The 18,110-nt window shown below is 40.7% G+C and overlaps 2 protein-coding genes across 2 annotated transcripts; one reads left to right on the top strand and one right to left on the bottom strand.

Moving 5' to 3' along the window:
• Positions 1 to 2,061: 2,061 nt before the first annotated feature.
• On the top strand, positions 2,062 to 10,655 carry smpd1 (sphingomyelin phosphodiesterase 1). The gene is made up of 9 exons (XM_084731262.1): positions 2,062 to 2,281; positions 2,465 to 2,734; positions 4,426 to 4,746; positions 5,780 to 6,060; positions 6,326 to 6,499; positions 6,760 to 6,931; positions 7,152 to 7,228; positions 8,961 to 9,106; positions 9,197 to 10,655. Exons 2-9 carry the CDS (start codon positions 2,513 to 2,515, stop codon positions 9,613 to 9,615), a joined length of 1,812 nt encoding a protein of 603 aa, XP_084587388.1. The 5' UTR covers positions 2,062 to 2,281; positions 2,465 to 2,512; the 3' UTR covers positions 9,616 to 10,655.
• Positions 10,656 to 10,868: 213 nt separating this feature from the next.
• tpte (transmembrane phosphatase with tensin homology) lies at positions 10,869 to 18,036 on the bottom strand. Its single transcript, XM_084731265.1, has 19 exons — positions 17,714 to 18,036; positions 17,150 to 17,240; positions 16,362 to 16,442; positions 16,222 to 16,269; positions 15,970 to 16,131; positions 15,192 to 15,311; positions 14,636 to 14,735; positions 14,451 to 14,514; positions 14,254 to 14,318; positions 14,033 to 14,093; positions 13,864 to 13,945; positions 13,629 to 13,717; positions 13,444 to 13,505; positions 13,280 to 13,360; positions 11,977 to 12,082; positions 11,770 to 11,867; positions 11,598 to 11,693; positions 11,420 to 11,490; positions 10,869 to 11,341 (listed from the first exon to the last, which is right to left on the bottom strand). Exons 2-19 carry the CDS (start codon positions 17,194 to 17,196, stop codon positions 11,239 to 11,241), a joined length of 1,536 nt encoding a protein of 511 aa, XP_084587391.1. The 5' UTR covers positions 17,197 to 17,240; positions 17,714 to 18,036; the 3' UTR covers positions 10,869 to 11,238.
• Between the last annotated feature and the right edge of the window lie 74 nt (positions 18,037 to 18,110).

Raw genomic sequence — 18,110 nt, 5'->3', positions numbered from 1 at the left:
TAAAGGATTGATTGCCCTCCAATGTGTCCTTACATCTGTAGAAAGGACGACAGAGTTCAGGCTCCTTTTCTTTTGGGTCAAGAGCAACACCTGTAGTAAAACTGCTGCCGGACAACTTTGAGAACTTTAACTTGACAGGAGATCGGGCCTTTACAGCTTCTTTTCCTTTTAACAGCTGACTGGTCTTGAAGGTCACCAAAAACTAGGTGGGCAGGTATGCAAGCTTGTTTTTCAATAAAACAGACAAAGTCCAGGATCCTAACCCTACGATTGCGCTCTTCTTGCAGTTTCCTAGGCTTTGTTGTGACATTTCTCTTTGAGCTTGTATGGCAGCTTAAGCACAATGCTTCTCATGTTGGAAACTCCTAAGTAACATGGTGTAATCCTGCAGACATGTAGTCACAGCTTTTGACTAGGTTTTGAACTTGGCCTTTTGTGACCTGTATGAGGAACTGCAGCCTGTCATATGTTTGAATGAATGAGTAAAGGACTTGCACTCCAGAATTTGTCCATCAAAGAGGGGAATGCTTCATTGTGGCAATGCAGACAGATCATTTTGATTCTCCAGTATTTTGATCATGTGGTTATCTGGTGTTGAGCAGGACATAGGAGTGATTTGCCCTTGTGACAGAGTTCACTGTCTATCTTGGGCTAGGGGTATGACAGAGTGAATACTGTGCATTGGGGTTGGTTGTGGTCATTGCTGGGCATTACTGTGGAGTTTAAGTTTAGGTTGAACAACAGACTGACTGAAATCAAAAAGGGGAAATTGCACCTGAGCTTCTGCCTTGCCTCCTCAATACTTTTTTTTTTTTTTTTTATCCAGCTACACATCTGTGGCTGCTGTTACACCAGCTTCCTCTGCCTCTGCGCCTAATACAGGCTTTTTGAACTGGGGCTACATCAGACTGCACAGGGTTAAGAATTGCCATTCCACCCACTTTTACATAGTTGATTTTGGCTGTAGTGGCTGCTATTTCTGTCTGTAGTTCCAGTGTTTCTCTTCTTTTTTTAAGGATTTGCATGTTTTTCTTTCAGCATAAAAGCTTTTGCCATTAAAGCTGCTCTCTCTGCCTCTGCACTGATGCGTAGTGAGGAGGAGGAGGAGGATGCGTTGGATTTGACTGATCTCACTGCCTGTGTATCAACGTCACCCAGAACCCCATTTGCATTTGTATTTTCACCCTCTTCAAGTGGTAATTTTACCACCTGAGTGGCAGACGAGGAGACTTCGGTAAAGCTGAGGGAACCGGGGAAATCTATTTTGTAACATCTGCAAGAAAGGCTATTATCTGCACACATCTCAGCTGATAGCATTTATCACTATCCTCTTTTCGGTGTAAGAGGTGCAGAGCTTTAAAATTCTCCAGATGGTCATTAAACTTCATATTTCCTTTGACTTCATGAGTTATTAGATTGCTTATGTTGTTCATTCTCTGTATAAATCCCAATATATCTTAAGTGTTCTTATAATTTATTGCAAAAAACAAAAGACGAATTTAAGATGCAGTTTCTCGGAGTCTTTGAGTCTTTAACTATGATTTAGCAAAGCAACATCTGCTGAGGCTGAGGTCAATGACAGTGCAGCTGCTGTCCTCTGCCCTCTCCCCGTCCTACGTCACGCCACCAATTTAAATGATTAGCACCGCCCTCCCCACCTGAGCAGGGAGGACGCACACTTACTGTGCCATATAAAAACACCAAAAACAAAAAAAAAACACGCACTTCAAAATAAATTGAAATTACGTTCCTACATAAGAAGACGTGAATTAATAGGTTTTAACAGTGGGAAATTGTATTTTAATGTATATTTTCCAATTCTTTCCCCAACTTGGATTTTGTTCAGACTTTTAATATATTACAAACACCAAATTTATTAGACCAATCCAAAGAGCCTCTGTTGCAATTTGTGTGGGGTCACGTCGTACAATGCCTGTACTATTTCCCTTTGCACTAAGTGGTTAAACAGCTGCACTAATTTGCTCGGACGAAAGGAAAAAAAAAAAAAAAAAAAAAAAAAAAAGACTTAATCACGTGACGAGTCAGCTGATTCTCTGTGCCTTTCACGAGACCGATAAGTGAGACAGTTCTCACAACAAACTGCAGTGTGCTGCTGACCGACACGAGAGCGCACAGGTGGAGAAAGTCTCGTCGACCTCCTGTCCATCAGTACACTTTGTGGAAGTGGAAAGTAGCGGGGCTGTTGTGAATCTACTGACCGGCCTGTTGTCCTCACACCCGGGGAAGACAACGACGACCCTCTGGTCTGCTGTTTTTTGAGGTAACGTTAAGTTAGAGGGGGCAAAGGAGCAGCTAGCTAGCTAGCTACGTTGTTAGCAGGCTGCTGTGGGTTTTTGTATCTGTTCTTCCTTCAGATGTGTTTGTGGGTGTATATGAGTCATTTCTTGTCAAGCTGAAGTGTTAAATTACACCCTGAGTGTTACTTCCTTCATGTCCCGTACAGAGGAGGCTGTCAGACAACAGTCCTCCGAGGACACCTGCTGCCTGAACAATGAGGCTCCCCACCCTGCTGCTGCCATGCTCTGGGCTGATAACCTGCTCTCTGGTGTTAATGTTGGCGCCGTTTGGCTCCTGTCATCCAGCACAGACCTCACAGCAGCCCAGGCTGGTATTCATGGAGCAGTTTAACCGTCCAGGGGTCGGATTTAACTGGAAAAATCTCACCTGCCCCATGTGCAAAGCTGTCTTCACTGTCCTGGATATCGCCCTTCTGGTAATGTTTGAGCAAGTTTCTTACTAAAGAGGATGCTTGTGCAACTTCTGGATGAGCAATGTCACCTAAAGTGAACAGTGAATCTTTTGATATTTAAGACATTTAAAGACATCATCTTGGACTTTGAAAAACTGGCATGGGTATTTTTTTTAACTAGTTTCTGATCTGATTTTATAGATGTTACAGCCCCAGATTAAACATGATAGTTACTTTAGTCTTAATTGTTTGATAACCACTAAAAAAATAAAACAGTTTGTCCTGAGGCATGTAAAATTGACTTTGGGTAAGTAGATATCTGAACAACTTGTCCAACCAGGCAAGTAGGAAAAACACATTTACAGTGAGCCCTGAATAGGTACAAAAAGTTTTGTGATTGATGCAATAGATTGCCTCAATGCAGTCATCAAAGTAAATCCACTAAAAGTGTCTGTTTTTGCCACAGACGGGCTCAGATTTATTATTCTGTGTCAACATTATGGAAAGGATCCCTACACAGAGACAGATCTTTAAAGCAGGGAACTGAAACCTCTCACTATCGTCAAAGCCACCAGACATCCTTTACCTCACAGAATACAGGAATTGCCGACCAACTGCTCACTCAATCTGTTAGTTTGTTGGCTATTGTGACTTTGGTGTCTTTAAAGGTTTGGGTTGGATCTGAACTAACATGTAACATGAACTACCCTTTAATGCTCACTCTGCAAGCTGTATTTTTGTTGTTGCTAATTTCTACTGCCTAATATTCTGTCAGTTCTTCTTTATATCAATGACAGGAGACTACATCTCTGAACAAACTACAGCCACTCCACACTCTCCAAAATAAAGTTGAATCAACACTCCCTTAAAGATCAAAAACAAAGCATCCTAACATTCATAAAGGCTGGAGTCAAGATCTAGAAGTCTCTCTATCTATCTATCTATCTATCTATCTATCAAATTTTTTTTTTTTCTTTTTTTTCTTTAGTACATCATGACAATAGTACTTTCTTCTGTTTGCTCGTCTTTTTGTTACATTTATAACCAGTTAAAGATTTTTGACTGACTTCCTTGACTAAACTGGGCTAAATGGTTGCATGAACACCTGCTTAGGTGTTCTCAGAGTTCAGCAAAATTTATTTCAAAATTCTGAGAATATTTAGGTTAGTCAGTAATGGTAGTGATTCACATCCTATTGTGTCAGTACAGACATTCTACATTTAATATACATGAACACCAATTTACTTGGGGTTACTCAAGTTTGCCAACAAATGTGGCATGTGATCCTAAGGTCCCCATATGGAGAAGGTTCAGTTCTTGTTCTGCCTCTTGTTCTGCTTGCTTTTTATATCATCTGGTATTTATAGCTGATTTTGCACAAAAACATGCTTGAGACATCTTTATCATATGGTCTCATTGTTGAACTCAAGTGTTCCTGCTGTCCAATAGTTGCAGTTGTTGACCTCAGAAACTCAATTTCACATTATTTTTTCTTATTCAAATCAAATGTGCAAATATTCCACTTAAATAGTTCTTCCTCATCCAAGAGTGTGACTGACATCAAGTGGTTTAGTTAGAAGGAATTTTAGACCTCAGCTTGGCTTGTTTTTTGAGAATTTTGAGGTTTTGGCACCAGTCACTGACTCATCACTTCTTTTTTGTTGAATTTGTATATATTTACACTTGTCTAATCCCGTTTTGCTTTTCTCTCCTAGAGCGATACAAATGAAGAGCGTGTGGCACGAGCTGTAGGTGAGGCGTGTATTCGTCTGCATCTGGCTGATGAGCAGGTGTGTCGACAAATAACAGAGCTGTTCAGGGACGACTTCATCCGGGCTCTGCAGGAGTCCTTGCTGTGGCCCACGGAAGCATGCGCACTGCTGGTGGGCCCTTCCTGTGGCAAATTTGACATCTATGCACCCTGGAATATCACCTTGCCAAATGTCCCTAAGCCCCCTGTTACACCACCTTCTCCTCCCAAAGCTGGCTCTCCACAGAGCAGGGTGCTGTTTCTAACAGACATCCACTGGGACAAGGTGAGAGAGATTAACCAAAGCAGAAATAAACTGAAATAATCATCACTGTGTATGCAATGTGATGCAAAGTATCTGTGATGCAAAGTGTTTGCATCACAGATACAGTTCAGATGATTTAATGTTGGATTGTGTGCGGTACTTACCCGTACTTAGTGTATTACCCACAGTACATGCCAGCTGGCACAGTTTGGATAGGCAGAGAGGAGTACCAACATTAAAGCAAAGCAATGTTCTGCTCTGGACAGGGTCAGCAACAAAAGGTGTTTTGGCCACTTAGAGAAGGTCCTCTTAAAACTAATTCTAAATTAGTGTAAGTATACACTGTATTTTGAATATTTCCACTGCTTTACCCTACCATCAGGCAGCCTTTTTCAGTGGGAACAGCCATTATATAAGCCAAATATTGCACTCTCTTCATCAACCAGACGACATTGGCAAAATCAGTTATTTTACCTCACAAAAAACAGGAGTTGCTGGTCTACAGCTGACTCTGTTTATTTGTCTGTTGTGTTATTGTGTGTCTTTGTGTTTTTTAAAAGGATAGTTTAGATTCACTGAAGTTTCCTAATAACACAAGCAGACCAATTAAGGCAGAAGTAGATCAGTTACTAATAACTGCAGTTACTGATTTCACCCATGGACTTTGGTTGGTTTGGAGAGAGTGTGATATTTGGTTTAAATAATGTTGGTTTCCCATCAGAAAAGACTAGATAATGTCAAAGAAAAGTGGTGAAAATATTCTAAATATAGTGTAGATTTTTTCTTTTTTATGTAGGCCTTTTTTCAAGTAGCTAAAATACATTTTGTTGCTGATCCTGTTCACAGCAGTACATTACTTAGCTTCCTTGCTGATACTCCTTTCTGCTTCTCCAAACTGTGGGTAAGCCAACTGGCATCTACTGTAAGTACCTCATACAACCCCACTTTAAACAGTTGGAGCCATCCCTTTAAATGCAGTTTCATATGAGAAACAGTGATGATTTTGGTCACTTAACTTTGTTTTGGATCAGACTCTAACCATCTCCACCAACAGGAGTATGAAGCCGGCAGCAGTGCAGACTGCAAGGACCCTCTGTGTTGCCGTAAGGACTCAGGCTCTCCCAGCTGGAGGCGGAGGGAGGCCGGGTACTGGGGAACCTACAGTAAGTGTGACCTGCCTCTACGGACGGTGGAGAACCTCCTGGAAAACGCTGCCGCAGCGGGACCCTGGGACTGGGTCTACTGGACCGGAGACATACCAGCGCACAATGTTTGGTCCCAGACCAGGAAACAGCAGCTGTCAGAGCTCACAGTGATTTCCAGGCTCATCCACAAGTAATTTTACTTTTTAAATTTTAAGCTTTTTTGACATGGGGAAAAATGACATGAAAAATCTGTTACCCTTTAACTGTTAGTGTAGTTTTTTAATAGAATTTTAATAAACTTTCTAGAAAACACAGTGGCCTTGTACTCTGACTCCAAATATTGGTAACATTCAGGGTGTGTTTGCTGCTGCTGTGGTCACATGTTTGTCCTGTGTCACCTGGAATTGATCCAAACAGATATTGACTCCAGTGTCTTTCGCTCATTTTCTGTGCAGACACCTGGGACCTAATGTGACAGTCTACCCTGCCATAGGGAACCATGAGAGTACACCAGTGAACAGCTTCCCCCCGCCCTTTGTTCATGGCAACAGATCATGTGCCTGGCTCTACGATACGATGGCAGAAGAGTGGGCACCATGGTTACCAGAGCAAGCTTTGAAGACTTTGAGGTTCTTGATAATCATGTTTTTCTTATGTCTGTATGTGTGTTGATGTTGCTGTGCAGGTCAGGTCACCCTGTAGATAAGATGTATGTTTTTTTTAAAAGTAGGAACTTGGTTTATTTTAGATGTTTGTTCTTGCAGTTTCACATCCCACTGTTTGTTAACAGAAATGCTCACATTTCTCAGAAGGTTTAGACTTTTGAAGGACGCCCCTAGAGGTGAATTTCACTCTCTGAGTCCTTCAGTGTCTTTGGCTGTAATTTCAGATACGGAGGATTCTACACAATGGAGATTCAGCCTGGTCTCAGGGTGGTCTCTCTCAACATGAACTTCTGCGCTCGAGAAAACTTCTGGTTGATGGTGAACTCGACCGATCCTGCTAACCAGCTGCAGTGGCTGGTCCATATTCTGCAAGCCAGTGAGGACAAGGGAGAGAAGGTGAGTAGAGTGGCAGACATGAAAGCTGGGTCAGTTTGGTCACTGAACATTGTAAAGCTGTTAAACGCTCACATGCTTCATCATAGATGTGGATAATAACTATATGGCTTTGTAATTTTGCTTCCCTCTACTTACTGGTACTGAGCACAAGATTGCAATAAAAAATGTTTATTAGTGCAATATTTTTTCTCAATGTGGTGTCATTTCTTCCTGTTTGCAGGTACATATCATTGGTCACATCCCACCTGGCCTGTGTCTTGGCAGCTGGAGCTGGAACTACTATCACATTGTGAACAGGTAGCTACATTGATCATTGGCTCCAAGAAATGTTCGAAATGGAATTGGTAGTGCAAGTGTATATAATAGCAGTAGGGGCACATCATTGTGTTTACTTGCCGTCAGTTCGATGTACTCAATACTAATTAGTAATGAACCATGTGATTGCTTTAGATCATAGGATGTACTTTGGAACACACATTTTCCCAATGTCAGTTTATGAATGCTACGTCTGTTGTAGCTGCCATCTATTGCCAGTATATGGTAATTAAACTCTGGGGATAATGTGCAAATGTAAACATAATTTTAGTCAGTTGCATATATGGTTGACTGGTTTACTGGCAGTGCTGGTTTCACTTCCGCTTGTGGTTTGTATGGCCACTTTATGAATATGTTTTTCGCTTGAAAGATCAGTTGTTAGTTGTGACGGTATGTCTTTACAAACTACTGATTAGAAGAAAAATGAGACAAGTTGTAAAGTTTTCCATCTTGTTTAAAGGTGGTGTCTGACATTCATTACAACTAGAAATTCACTCATTACAACTGTTCTGTGGAACAGCACTGGCATCTCAGACCAAAACAAATTGGTGCCTAATTTTACTGAAGTTAAAAGAACAGCATCTAAACACAAACTGCTCAGATCAAACTGTCAAACTAGGCTGTGTATTGCCTCAAATGTCTTCAGAAACACCTTTTAGTGTACAGTTTGTGTCATATGAGAAAATTACTCGCCTTCGGTCATGTTAATGGATGCAGGGAAGACTTTGGCTCACTTCCAATCTGGCCCCTACAAGCTCTGCCTGTTCACTAATTAATTCACCCTTTGCATGTTTGTGTGGAGGATCCACCACAGTCAGTGACATTCCAACCAAGTTGGCCTTCAGGGGGAGTGGGTTATAAAACCCTCCAACACGGAGTTTGCATCAGTGCAGGCTTGCAAACCAAACTCCCTTCAGGTGCAGCACCTGTTTTGTGTCTGTGATGGACAAGAGTTAGTTTTGTTAGTTCCAAACGAGAAGTGTTACGTATCCTTACCTCAACTAATTTTGTGCACACATGATGCAGTTACATGCCATTGTGAAAATAGTATTTATTGTTCTGAAGAAATGAAAAAAGAAAATAGACTTGATTTGACTTGATTGCCTGTGTTGAGCTTTTTCAGGGACTGTGGGGGGGAAAAAACAAGGATCTAATCAGTTTAAGATTGGTAAATGAAAAATTGTTAAACCAAAGAAAAAATGCAGCCATTTTTTTTTTCTTTTTAAGCATTGTATGGATTTTATAATTTTACCTTCACAAGCTTACTATGCCATGAATGCAGTGAGTGTGCCATGTCACTGCCCATACACCTACATCTCCCTCAGTGCTTTGTATAACATTATCTTTTAGATAAATATTTACCCTCATAATGAATGTTCCTGTTTCTGAAGGGCATGAGGGAATCCCAAAGCTTGCTAGTGTATTTATAGCCCACAACTTATTCAAGAGATCTTCCACAACCATGAGTGTGACTCTACAGAGTCACTGTCACAAGGTGGGAGTGTGTGGCCAGAGAGGCACTGACATGCACCAATATGCACACACAGCCAGATCACAACAAGGAAGAACAGAGAAGCTCAGATTACAACAAGGAAGGGAGGGAGTACGACTCTGCTCAGGAAACCATAACTCTGCTTTACATGGTTGTTTGCTGACATCTAGAGAAGCTGAATGGTGTACACAGCACCTTTTTAAACATCCTCTGTTTTTCCAGATATGAAAGTACAATCACTGGACAGTTTTTTGGCCACACACATCTGGATGAGTTCCAAATGTTTTATGATGAGGCGACCATGACCCGCCCTTTGGGAGTGGCTTTCATTGCTCCCAGTGTCACCACATACGTTAATCTGAACCCAGGTGAGTTCATAAATTAGTTCTCCAAACATTTCAGAAGCAACACACACCGCTTTAAAATAAATCTTTTTTTTTTTTTTTTCCCCTCACCAGGTTACCGTGTCTATTATGTCGATGGAAATTACCAAGGCAGCTCTCGGCTGGTTCTTGACCATGAAACCTACATCCTGAACCTCACAGAGGTAAACCACAGTCCAGAAGCACCAAGCACACCGGAAAAGAACCCCAAATGGATCCTGTTATACCGTGCCACCAAGGCGTACGGTCTGACCAGCCTGTTCCCTTCTGACTGCAATGGGCTGATGCAGACCTTTATCAAAGATGACCAGGCCTTCCAGAAGTTCTGGTATTTCAGACATAAAGGACACGTGTCGGAGCCCTGCAAGGAGACGTGCAAAACTACAGTGCTCTGCTTCCTGCGAAGTGGACGGTACGATGAGCTGGAGCAGTGTGACCTCCTCCATGGTTTTGGAGGAAACTTGGTCCAGGCTGCCAGAAAAACTCTTTGTTGATCTGAAGCGTGGACTGAATGTCTGGGTGAGGGGAGGGAGGGGGGTCGGGGGTACGACCAAATATGAAATTGAGCCAAAAAAGTTTTTTTTCCGTTGCTGGTTGGTCAACAAGATTGAGGTCAGGTTACATGGATTGTGTGAATGTGAGAAAATCTGAAGAGTTATGCCTTGTGTTGTCAGTAATGTTTAACAAAGACATCTGATTGTGATTTGCGACATACCTTGGGTTTGTCAACTGCCATTTTGCAAAGACAGTTGCGTGAAGATGGCTTGAAATTGTCTGAAAGACGTGTCAGTTCTGTTGCACTGGGTGCCTTGTATCTGGGAGAATCATGTTAAATATGTCCTTGACGACAATGTTGTGACTTGTAAAGCTGTTTAATACTGTTCTGCTACAGAATAGCTTGATCCAAATATCAAAGTTCTTCACAATGAGCATTATCAGGATAGGCTTCATAAAATCCCAAAGCTTTCGTCACATTTTCATCAGATGAGAATCAAAATTCTTCAAATGCTTTCCACACTTGGTGGAAAGTTTGCATTAAAATCGATGACCATCTGTCCTTTTGACCTGTCACAATACAATGTGAACATGTTTGTTGGGATTTAAAAATAGTCAAAAGATTCATTAGGCTGTCTGGTGGATTAATTGTCGTTGGCCAACATTTCTCAGGTTTGAGCTTTGCGGAGTTGCTACACAGTATCGTAACTTTTGATTTTGATGATCTTTGGGTCACCTCCATTGCGGGGGCTTTGGTCAGTTTTGTAAGGCATCTACCTTAGTGCACAGCAACATCTGCCTCAGCAAAGACAGTATTTTCCATTAAGGTTTACTTTTGTCTGCACTTTAATTCTTTGTCGGCTAGTTAATGCTTAGGTTTAATAGAGAACAGGTTTGATAAACCCAAAGTGTGACAAGCATGAGGAGGCTGTCAGATCTCGGTCTATGCAGCCTATGGTTTGATATGAGCATGACAGTTTGTAAAATGAGCAATAATTTAAGGTCACTGTATAAATTATGAATAAATGATTAAATCTGATATCCACTTGTTTTGTGTTTGTGAGGGGAAAATGTTGAATGCATACAACTCCAAATCTAAAAAATGTGTGAAACCAAAAAAATAAAACATGTTTTACACAACATCCCAACTTATTTGGAATTGGGGTTGTATTAAAAAAAAAGTTTTCAGGGGTGGGAATCATGATACCTAGGTCATGATGGAATATTATAGACTCAAGAAAAGACAAATACATTCCAACTTTCAGCATTATATTTTCATCAGGTGAAAATATTTTTATGATTCTTTGTCAAATGTTTACATTTCATTTTAGGACACTCAGTCATCACACATTCACTGGAAGATGAGTAGTTATTTATGCTTAATCTTCACATTCGTCATAAATTTCAGTCCAAGTATCACAATTCACCAGAGCAACACTGCAGTCTGCATGATTTGACTCTGCAGAGGAGCCAACTGCATACAACAACATTTGAACATGAGTAATTTTTTGCATCTCATTCATTTTTGCAGTTAGTGTTCAATCTACTGGAGTTCTGCTCACCATCCATCATTTAAAAGTACAACTGTAACAAGCTGTTTGATCCTTTCAACAGACTGTTTATTATGGTTCTGTGAAGAACATACTGACACCAAAGTCCTCCTTGTACAGGTCCCAGGTCTTCGGTTTGTGCGGGTTGTCCAGCTCTTCCCTGGGTAGAAACAGCCTGTGGAGAGTTCGGAGGTCAGCACTAAAGTCAAAGCAGAATGAAACCTTTAATCGCGGCGGAGCAACAAAATCATACTTGTTATCCACTATGAAGGAGGTATTGAACCAGAAGTAGAACGGAACATCTTCGTATCCTTTTGGCAGACCCTAAAAGGAAAGGATGACAACAAAAGAAACTGAATCATAGTACAATCAGACTAAACACCATCTTTCCTTACATATGTAATTAAAAGGTGTAAATGGTGAGCACTCACAGCGCTTGATTCAAACATGACCTTCACGTCCCCTTCAACCACAGGCCCATCCTGTAGGCTGATGACAGCTGCATTGCTGCCCACATCAGGAAACACCTTTGAAACACCAGAAAATGCGTTAATCACACATTCGACAAATGAATCAGTGTGATGTGATGAGCGTGACACTCACTGTGCAGTTCTCCTGTTTGGCACACACACATTGAAACACCAGCTCTTTCCTCACAATTATTTTCACCTTGAGATCGCTGCCGTCACCTCTACCGACACCTGCGTGAGAGCAAAAACGAAAACAGCAATCAACATGGGCACAAAAAGATATGTAAAGGGTAAAAGTTATGCATCAGGGTGTCCTGCTGGTTTGCTGGGGTTTAATCACCTGCTATGGAGTGGATGCGGATGCTCTTGATCCTGAGGCTTTTAGGCGGAGGCAGCTGTCTGTTGAACTTTGTCTTCATGATCTCATAGTACCCAACGTACCGGCTCTGTGGTTCAAACAGACGCAACACAACTAAAACAATTAAAACAAGAAATTTATGAGGAAAGCTCATATTCATTTTCTCCACTGATAATCTATTCAAATCTCAGCCTGGGTGAGAATTAAGGAAAAATAAAATCACTAGAGCTGAGAGACTGGACGAAAGTATCCAGTCCACCCGCTGTCTTTTTTTGAGACAATTTTTGTCATTGTATTTTGCTAATATAATGGTTTCACATCTGCTGATTCACTGCACACTCTCATGCACAACACACACCGCCTGAGTCAAAGAATGAGAGAAGGGACACAGGAGACATCTTTTCAAATTCAACACAGTGCATAAAGGATTTATTTCCTCCAAATCAGAGTTGGTGATTGTTGGAACAGCGATGAGATGGGCCAAGATGGTTGAATTTTGATTCTGTCTGTTGAGATTGAGTGAAGTGAGTTTTTCCATGGGTCAACAAGGCAATTAAGCTCGTCTTAGTCCAGTAAAAAAGAAAAACTGAAATTCAGAAGGTGTATGGTTGTAGTTTTATGTTTAATTGGGACAACTGGGGAAAGATTGTTTCCTCTCAACATTTTTTGAGTTTATTTTATTTAATCATTGGATGTAGTAAACATAACAGCTGAAACGGGGGCCAATATATCTAATTATCAGCCAGTCCTAATATACACTGTGATAATGATGTTAAGATGAATTCTTTTGATCACCATAATTGTGCAGTGAAAATCTGATGTTGTGACAGCCCTTATGCACATACAGTATATGCAAATTATTATATACTGTACACATGGTAACTACTGTTTTGCAAGAATTCTCTTTTTCTCAATATCAAAAAAGACATGCAATGATATTCAAAAAGACAACCAATAATACTGTGACTCCATCCTATATTCAACTTTTGTTAGTCATATGTCAAAGCCACTATGGCTGATTATATGGTTATGGTATCTTTAAATTATTCTGATGGCATATTTTCTTAGTGTGAAAAAAAAAACACTGGTGAAAATGTGTCCTGTTGACGTGTTTCTTTCACCCCTTTCTGTTTGCCACAGTTTAGTTTTTGACCACTGGGTGGCACCAGTCAGATTTTTATTTTTTCAAATCTACCACCTCTATCAACTACTCCAGCTTACATAACGAAGCTTTGTAGTCCTTAAATATCTTTGTAAGTTTGGCCCTTCAGTGGCTTGTTCTCACCTGAGAAGGAGTCTCCACTCCCTGAAACTTGGAGCTCCGACTCTTGTCTGTCCTCCTCTCACCAAAATAGTCCAGACTGTCCTGGTGGACAAACAGAACTTCATGTAAAGAAGTTTTTCAAAATGTCTCACACTTAAACAAATCTCAAATATAAAGAGATGTACCTGTGCACTCTCAAACTGGTCACTGTCGATCAACCAGGTGCACACCATCGTACCTGTGCGTCCTGTGAATGAGAGCAGTGGGGTAAACTAAAAGTTAGAGTTGCACACTTTCAACAGCTCAACCCCAAACTAATGTCTTTGCTCAACTCAAATGATTCACAACAAGTCTGGATTTTTGGCATCACCTTTCCCTCCTTTACAGTGAATAGCGATGATGTTCTTAGGGTCAGCAGACATCCACTCCCTCACGTTTGCTGTGTATTTCAGCATGTCCCTGAGACAGATAGTAGAAGACACACTGATAAAGACATTGAGACAAGCCTGGAGGCCCTCTTGTGTAGATGAAGTGCTTCAGTATAATTACAAGTAAAGGGAGAGGTGAGACAAAAATGACACATCATAGCAGAAAATGTGACTCACTCCAAGGAGGGGACATTGTGGTCATCAATGAACACCCGTTCAACCTTGTAGTGGAAGAACTGCGGGTCATAGCCTTTCTCACCTGGAAACAAGTCATCATATCAATGTGGTTTGTGTAGTTCTACAGAAGAGGGAATGCAGTACATGTGATGAGGAGGTGTCAACTTACTGCACAGGTTGTAAACTTTATAGTGGCCTTCATGTTTAGTATCTAAGAACCTCGCCACTTCCTGCACAGAATAAGAGAAGAAAAAGGTTTACAACTGTGAGAATGTACGCTTAACACATCTGAGTCTGCTTTATGTTGGAATTCTCTGTGGCAGCAGTGCCTGTGAATGGATTCATTTTGAAGCATTGTGTGTGCATGTACCAAGTTTGTGTCAGACTTACCCTGATTGGATTCCTGTAGAATGACTGCTTCCCGGAGGAGGGGAAAGACATGGCAATGATACGGTCTAGAGAAACGGGCAAAGATGCAGACAAATGTTCCACTTCTTAAAGCATGGCATTTTTAGTAACTGATTTTAGATAGATTTTCTGATATGTGTGTGTCTTGTTTGCTGTGTTATACAGCATGCAACAACTACCTGTAACATAAGTGAGGTCAAGATCAAATCCATCTTTCTGATAGCGACGCTTGTTCTCAGAAACCTAAGAAAAATAACAAGTCAGCGATCAGGAAGTAGTAGACATCCTCTCTCTGCTGATGCCTCTACTTCAATATGACACGCTGTCCTCTAGTCAACTTTATTACATGAGGTGACGACCTTACCATCCTTCTGGTGACCTTTTCCAGTTCTTTTTTCTGAGCTGCCAGTCTGAAAACCCTCACCAGGATGATTATTCTCAGGAATCGAAGAAAATTCACCACCCTGATGAAGAATGAATGAAAAATATATACTCATAAATCATTAAACAAATGTTAATATCAACAATATTATAATAATAGAATATTAACATTAACAGTGTTGAATATAATGTACTCCACATTATTATAAGGTATTTATCAAAAATGGAAAAACATAAGTCACTCTCCGTGACATTAAGGTTAGGCAATATGGTTGAATCAAGATTACATTACTAACATGTATTTTAAGATTTTATTTTCAATATGACTTACGACACAAAGTGTGATCTATTTGAAGATCTTCCTAACTGAATCTGGGTAATCAATACTTTTATACCCAAATAATAAGTTTCCTCTAGCCGCCACAGAGCTTCCATTTTCTTATATTATTCTTTATCCACTACAAAGTAACCACATGTCTAACACAACTGTGCGAGCCGTTACACATCTGTTAGCTGAGACTGCAGGGGACAGACGGTACCTGGGGATGAGACTGGCTCCTGACAGGTCACTGAAGGTGTAGATCATGGTGACCACCAGCGTGATCACCACAACGCAAGCATCTACGATGTTCAGCTTGGAGCTGAAGTAAACTTTGAACCTAAAAAGACACAACGTGACATGATTAAAATGCTGCTGGGAAAAACCAGATCATGCAACTAATAGTGAATCATAATTAGCATGAAAAGCTTGACTAGAGGAGAAAGTCAGCGACAACAAGTACAAGTACGTTTTCCCAAAGTCGAGCCTAATACATGCCATACATTTCCTGTCCAGCTTCCTCTTCATAACTTCCTGTTTAACAGCTAATCATAGTCGGTTTCTGCTGACACAGGCCTCTGGGAATGCTTGCATCACTCTTTTAAACATTTCTTGTCACATTCTCAAGCAAGCAGTTGCAGTGGTATCTGAAGATGTGGGTAAACTACACTGGAATATTGGATGCAGCTTATAATATATTGCAATCAGAGCCCCGAATTAACCCTCTTCTAAAATTAACATGAACATTACAAGCTTCACAAAAGTGAGATTTATTGGAATGCAATATGGAATATATAGGGACACATCCATTGCTGAAAACTGCATTCACAATGTATAGGACAATAAGCAATATAACTGAGAGTAATGAGAGAGATAAGAGTTTACAAAGACTGGGAGAGAAGTTGCTGAGATCAGTGGGGTGTCGACTATCATAAGACACTGACAAAGAAGTCGTTATGCTGCAGCATGCAACACATTATCTTTTCTTTCTCACTCACCCCTCCACATAGACCCGCAGGATGACATCAATGAGAAAGAAGAAGGAGATGAGGAGGGACACAGCCTCCAAGGCATTTCCAACCTCCCTGCTCTTTGCTGGCAGGGAGAGGTCCACAATCACCAGCACAAAGTCCACTATGATGAGTACCACTCCAAATATACTGGAGGAAAAAAAGACAAACAGCATCATCAAACACTGCCAGGCAAGGAAAGACATGATGACCTAATATCTCCCCCAAAACCACACTCACCGAAATCCAAAGGACATGACAAAAGGTGTCATCTTCTTCCGGATATTGCTGCAAAGAAAGACAGAAAGAATGAACAGTAATGCTTGCCAGTAAATGTGCTTATGAATAAAATGTTGTATTCAAAACTGTCCGCAACTTACTGATACACTGTGTTTGGTACCACACTCTCCTCCTTTCCATCATCAATCTCCACTTTAGCGTCCTCCATTTTTGCGACGTTTCTAATAGATAGAAAAAAGACATAACACTGACAAAATAAAATTAGACTGAAAAGGACATAATACAGCACATTCATCTCAGGGCTGTGACTAACGATTATTTTCATTATCGATGAATTGGCTGATTATTTTCACGATTAACCAATTTAGACTAGAGTGGCAAAGATTAATCAATACGTTATCAACTATTAAATTAATCACCAACTTTTCTGATAATCCATACATTGGTCTGAGTAACGTCTTAATTTAAAATAATCTAAATTCTCTGATACAGTTTCTTAAAGGTGAATATTTTCTGGTTTATTTATTCCTCCATGACGTTAAACTGACTATCTATGTTGGGACACACTGATGGACTATTTTCACTGTTTTCTGACATTTTATAGACCAAACATCAACAGATTAATCAAGAATACAGATAATTGTTTAGTTACAGCTCTAAATCAATTAGAAAACTGTGAAAAATGCTCATCAAAATTTCCCAGAGTCCAAAGTGATGTCTTCATCACAGCTTCCTCTGTCCACCCAACAGTCCAAAACCCAAAGACTTTTCATTTAATATCACGAAGGTCAAGAAAAACAACAAATCCTTACATTTAAGAAGCAGAAACTAATCAGTTAATCAACTAATCTGCAGCTCTAGTTCACCTGTAAAGCAACAGACAGCTTGAAGGTTAATCTTCCCATGTTAGTTCATCTAGTTATCTCACCCGTTTACACCTGAATCCGACCCTGGATTGAAATAGACAGAGGACATGGCGTGTGTGTCTTCCTCCTCGCTTCGGTCTGAACTGGGAGTCTCTGCATTTGAAAGCAAGAGTGCAAAAAACATTAAAACTCCACTGTGCGACATGTCGATCCAAAGTTACAGTGTAACGAGGAGACAGAGGACAGAAACTCTGCGTCCTGCACTGATATACTGTATCTCTTTCAGTCTTGCACATACAATAAATCCAGTCTGTGAAAGAAATACTTGTCAATAAACGTCTAACCAGCAGTTTAATCAGCATCCAGGAGTTGATGAGTGAACTGTGAAACTAACATCCAACAACTAACCATCATCTAGCAATCAGTACTCTGATTAGCCGTTGATGCAAAACTTACAAGAAATTATCAAACTTTTTAAGGAAGTCAAGTGTGCAGGATTCATATCACCAATACGAAAAAATGAAAACAATCACCAGCTTTCCCTTTCCCACAATCCTCTCCTCTCCTCCTGTTTGTTGACACCGAATCAGCCCCGAACCTAAACCCACACCGTCCGCTTCACTCACCGTTAGGACAGTCATTCGTGAAATTATACGAGAGTTTGTCTTGTGACTTCTTCTTGTGAGTGCAAAGGAAGACGGTTCAAAGGTTAACCGGGTAGATTTTTTTTTACTTCATCTACTATTCCTCATCGTTTTGTGCAAACGTAGCGGTTTCGGACTTCCTGCAGCTCTGTACAAAAAAAAAAACAAAAAAAACGTCCAGCCCTTTTTTTCCTCGTTACTCTTTCCTCATCTTTCCTCCTCAAACCCACTTCTCAGCACGGCTGATTCAGCCTGACCATACCTTCCTGTCACTGTTGCAGAAGTCACTTTTTGAACTACAACTATCAGCTTAAAAAGTGAGCCACCAGGCTGCAGTCCTCTCACATCTCCCTCCTCTCTGTAACATCTGGTTCTCATT

This window comes from Lutjanus erythropterus, chromosome 11, assembly GCF_056507025.1.
Source record: "Lutjanus erythropterus isolate fLutEry1 chromosome 11, fLutEry1.hap2, whole genome shotgun sequence".
NCBI lineage: Eukaryota > Metazoa > Chordata > Actinopteri > Lutjaniformes > Lutjanidae > Lutjanus > Lutjanus erythropterus.
This window is presented reverse-complemented; position numbering and strand designations above follow the sequence as displayed.

Coding starts and splice junctions, on each gene's coding strand:
- smpd1 (XM_084731262.1), top strand. CDS start 2,513: ATGAGGCTCCCCACCCTGCTGCTGCCATGCTCTGGGCTGATAACCTGC. Junction 6,061..6,325: donor ATTTCCAGGCTCATCCACAA/GTAATTTTACTT, acceptor TTTTCTGTGCAG/ACACCTGGGACCTAATGTGA. Junction 6,500..6,759: donor CAAGCTTTGAAGACTTTGAG/GTTCTTGATAAT, acceptor CTGTAATTTCAG/ATACGGAGGATTCTACACAA.
- tpte (XM_084731265.1), bottom strand. CDS start 17,196: ATGTCCTCTGTCTATTTCAATCCAGGGTCGGATTCAGGTGTAAACGG. Junction 11,694..11,769: donor CCAAACAGGAGAACTGCACA/GTGAGTGTCACG, acceptor GGTGTTTCAAAG/GTGTTTCCTGATGTGGGCAG. Junction 11,491..11,597: donor TCATGTTTGAATCAAGCGCT/GTGAGTGCTCAC, acceptor CTTTCCTTTTAG/GGTCTGCCAAAAGGATACGA.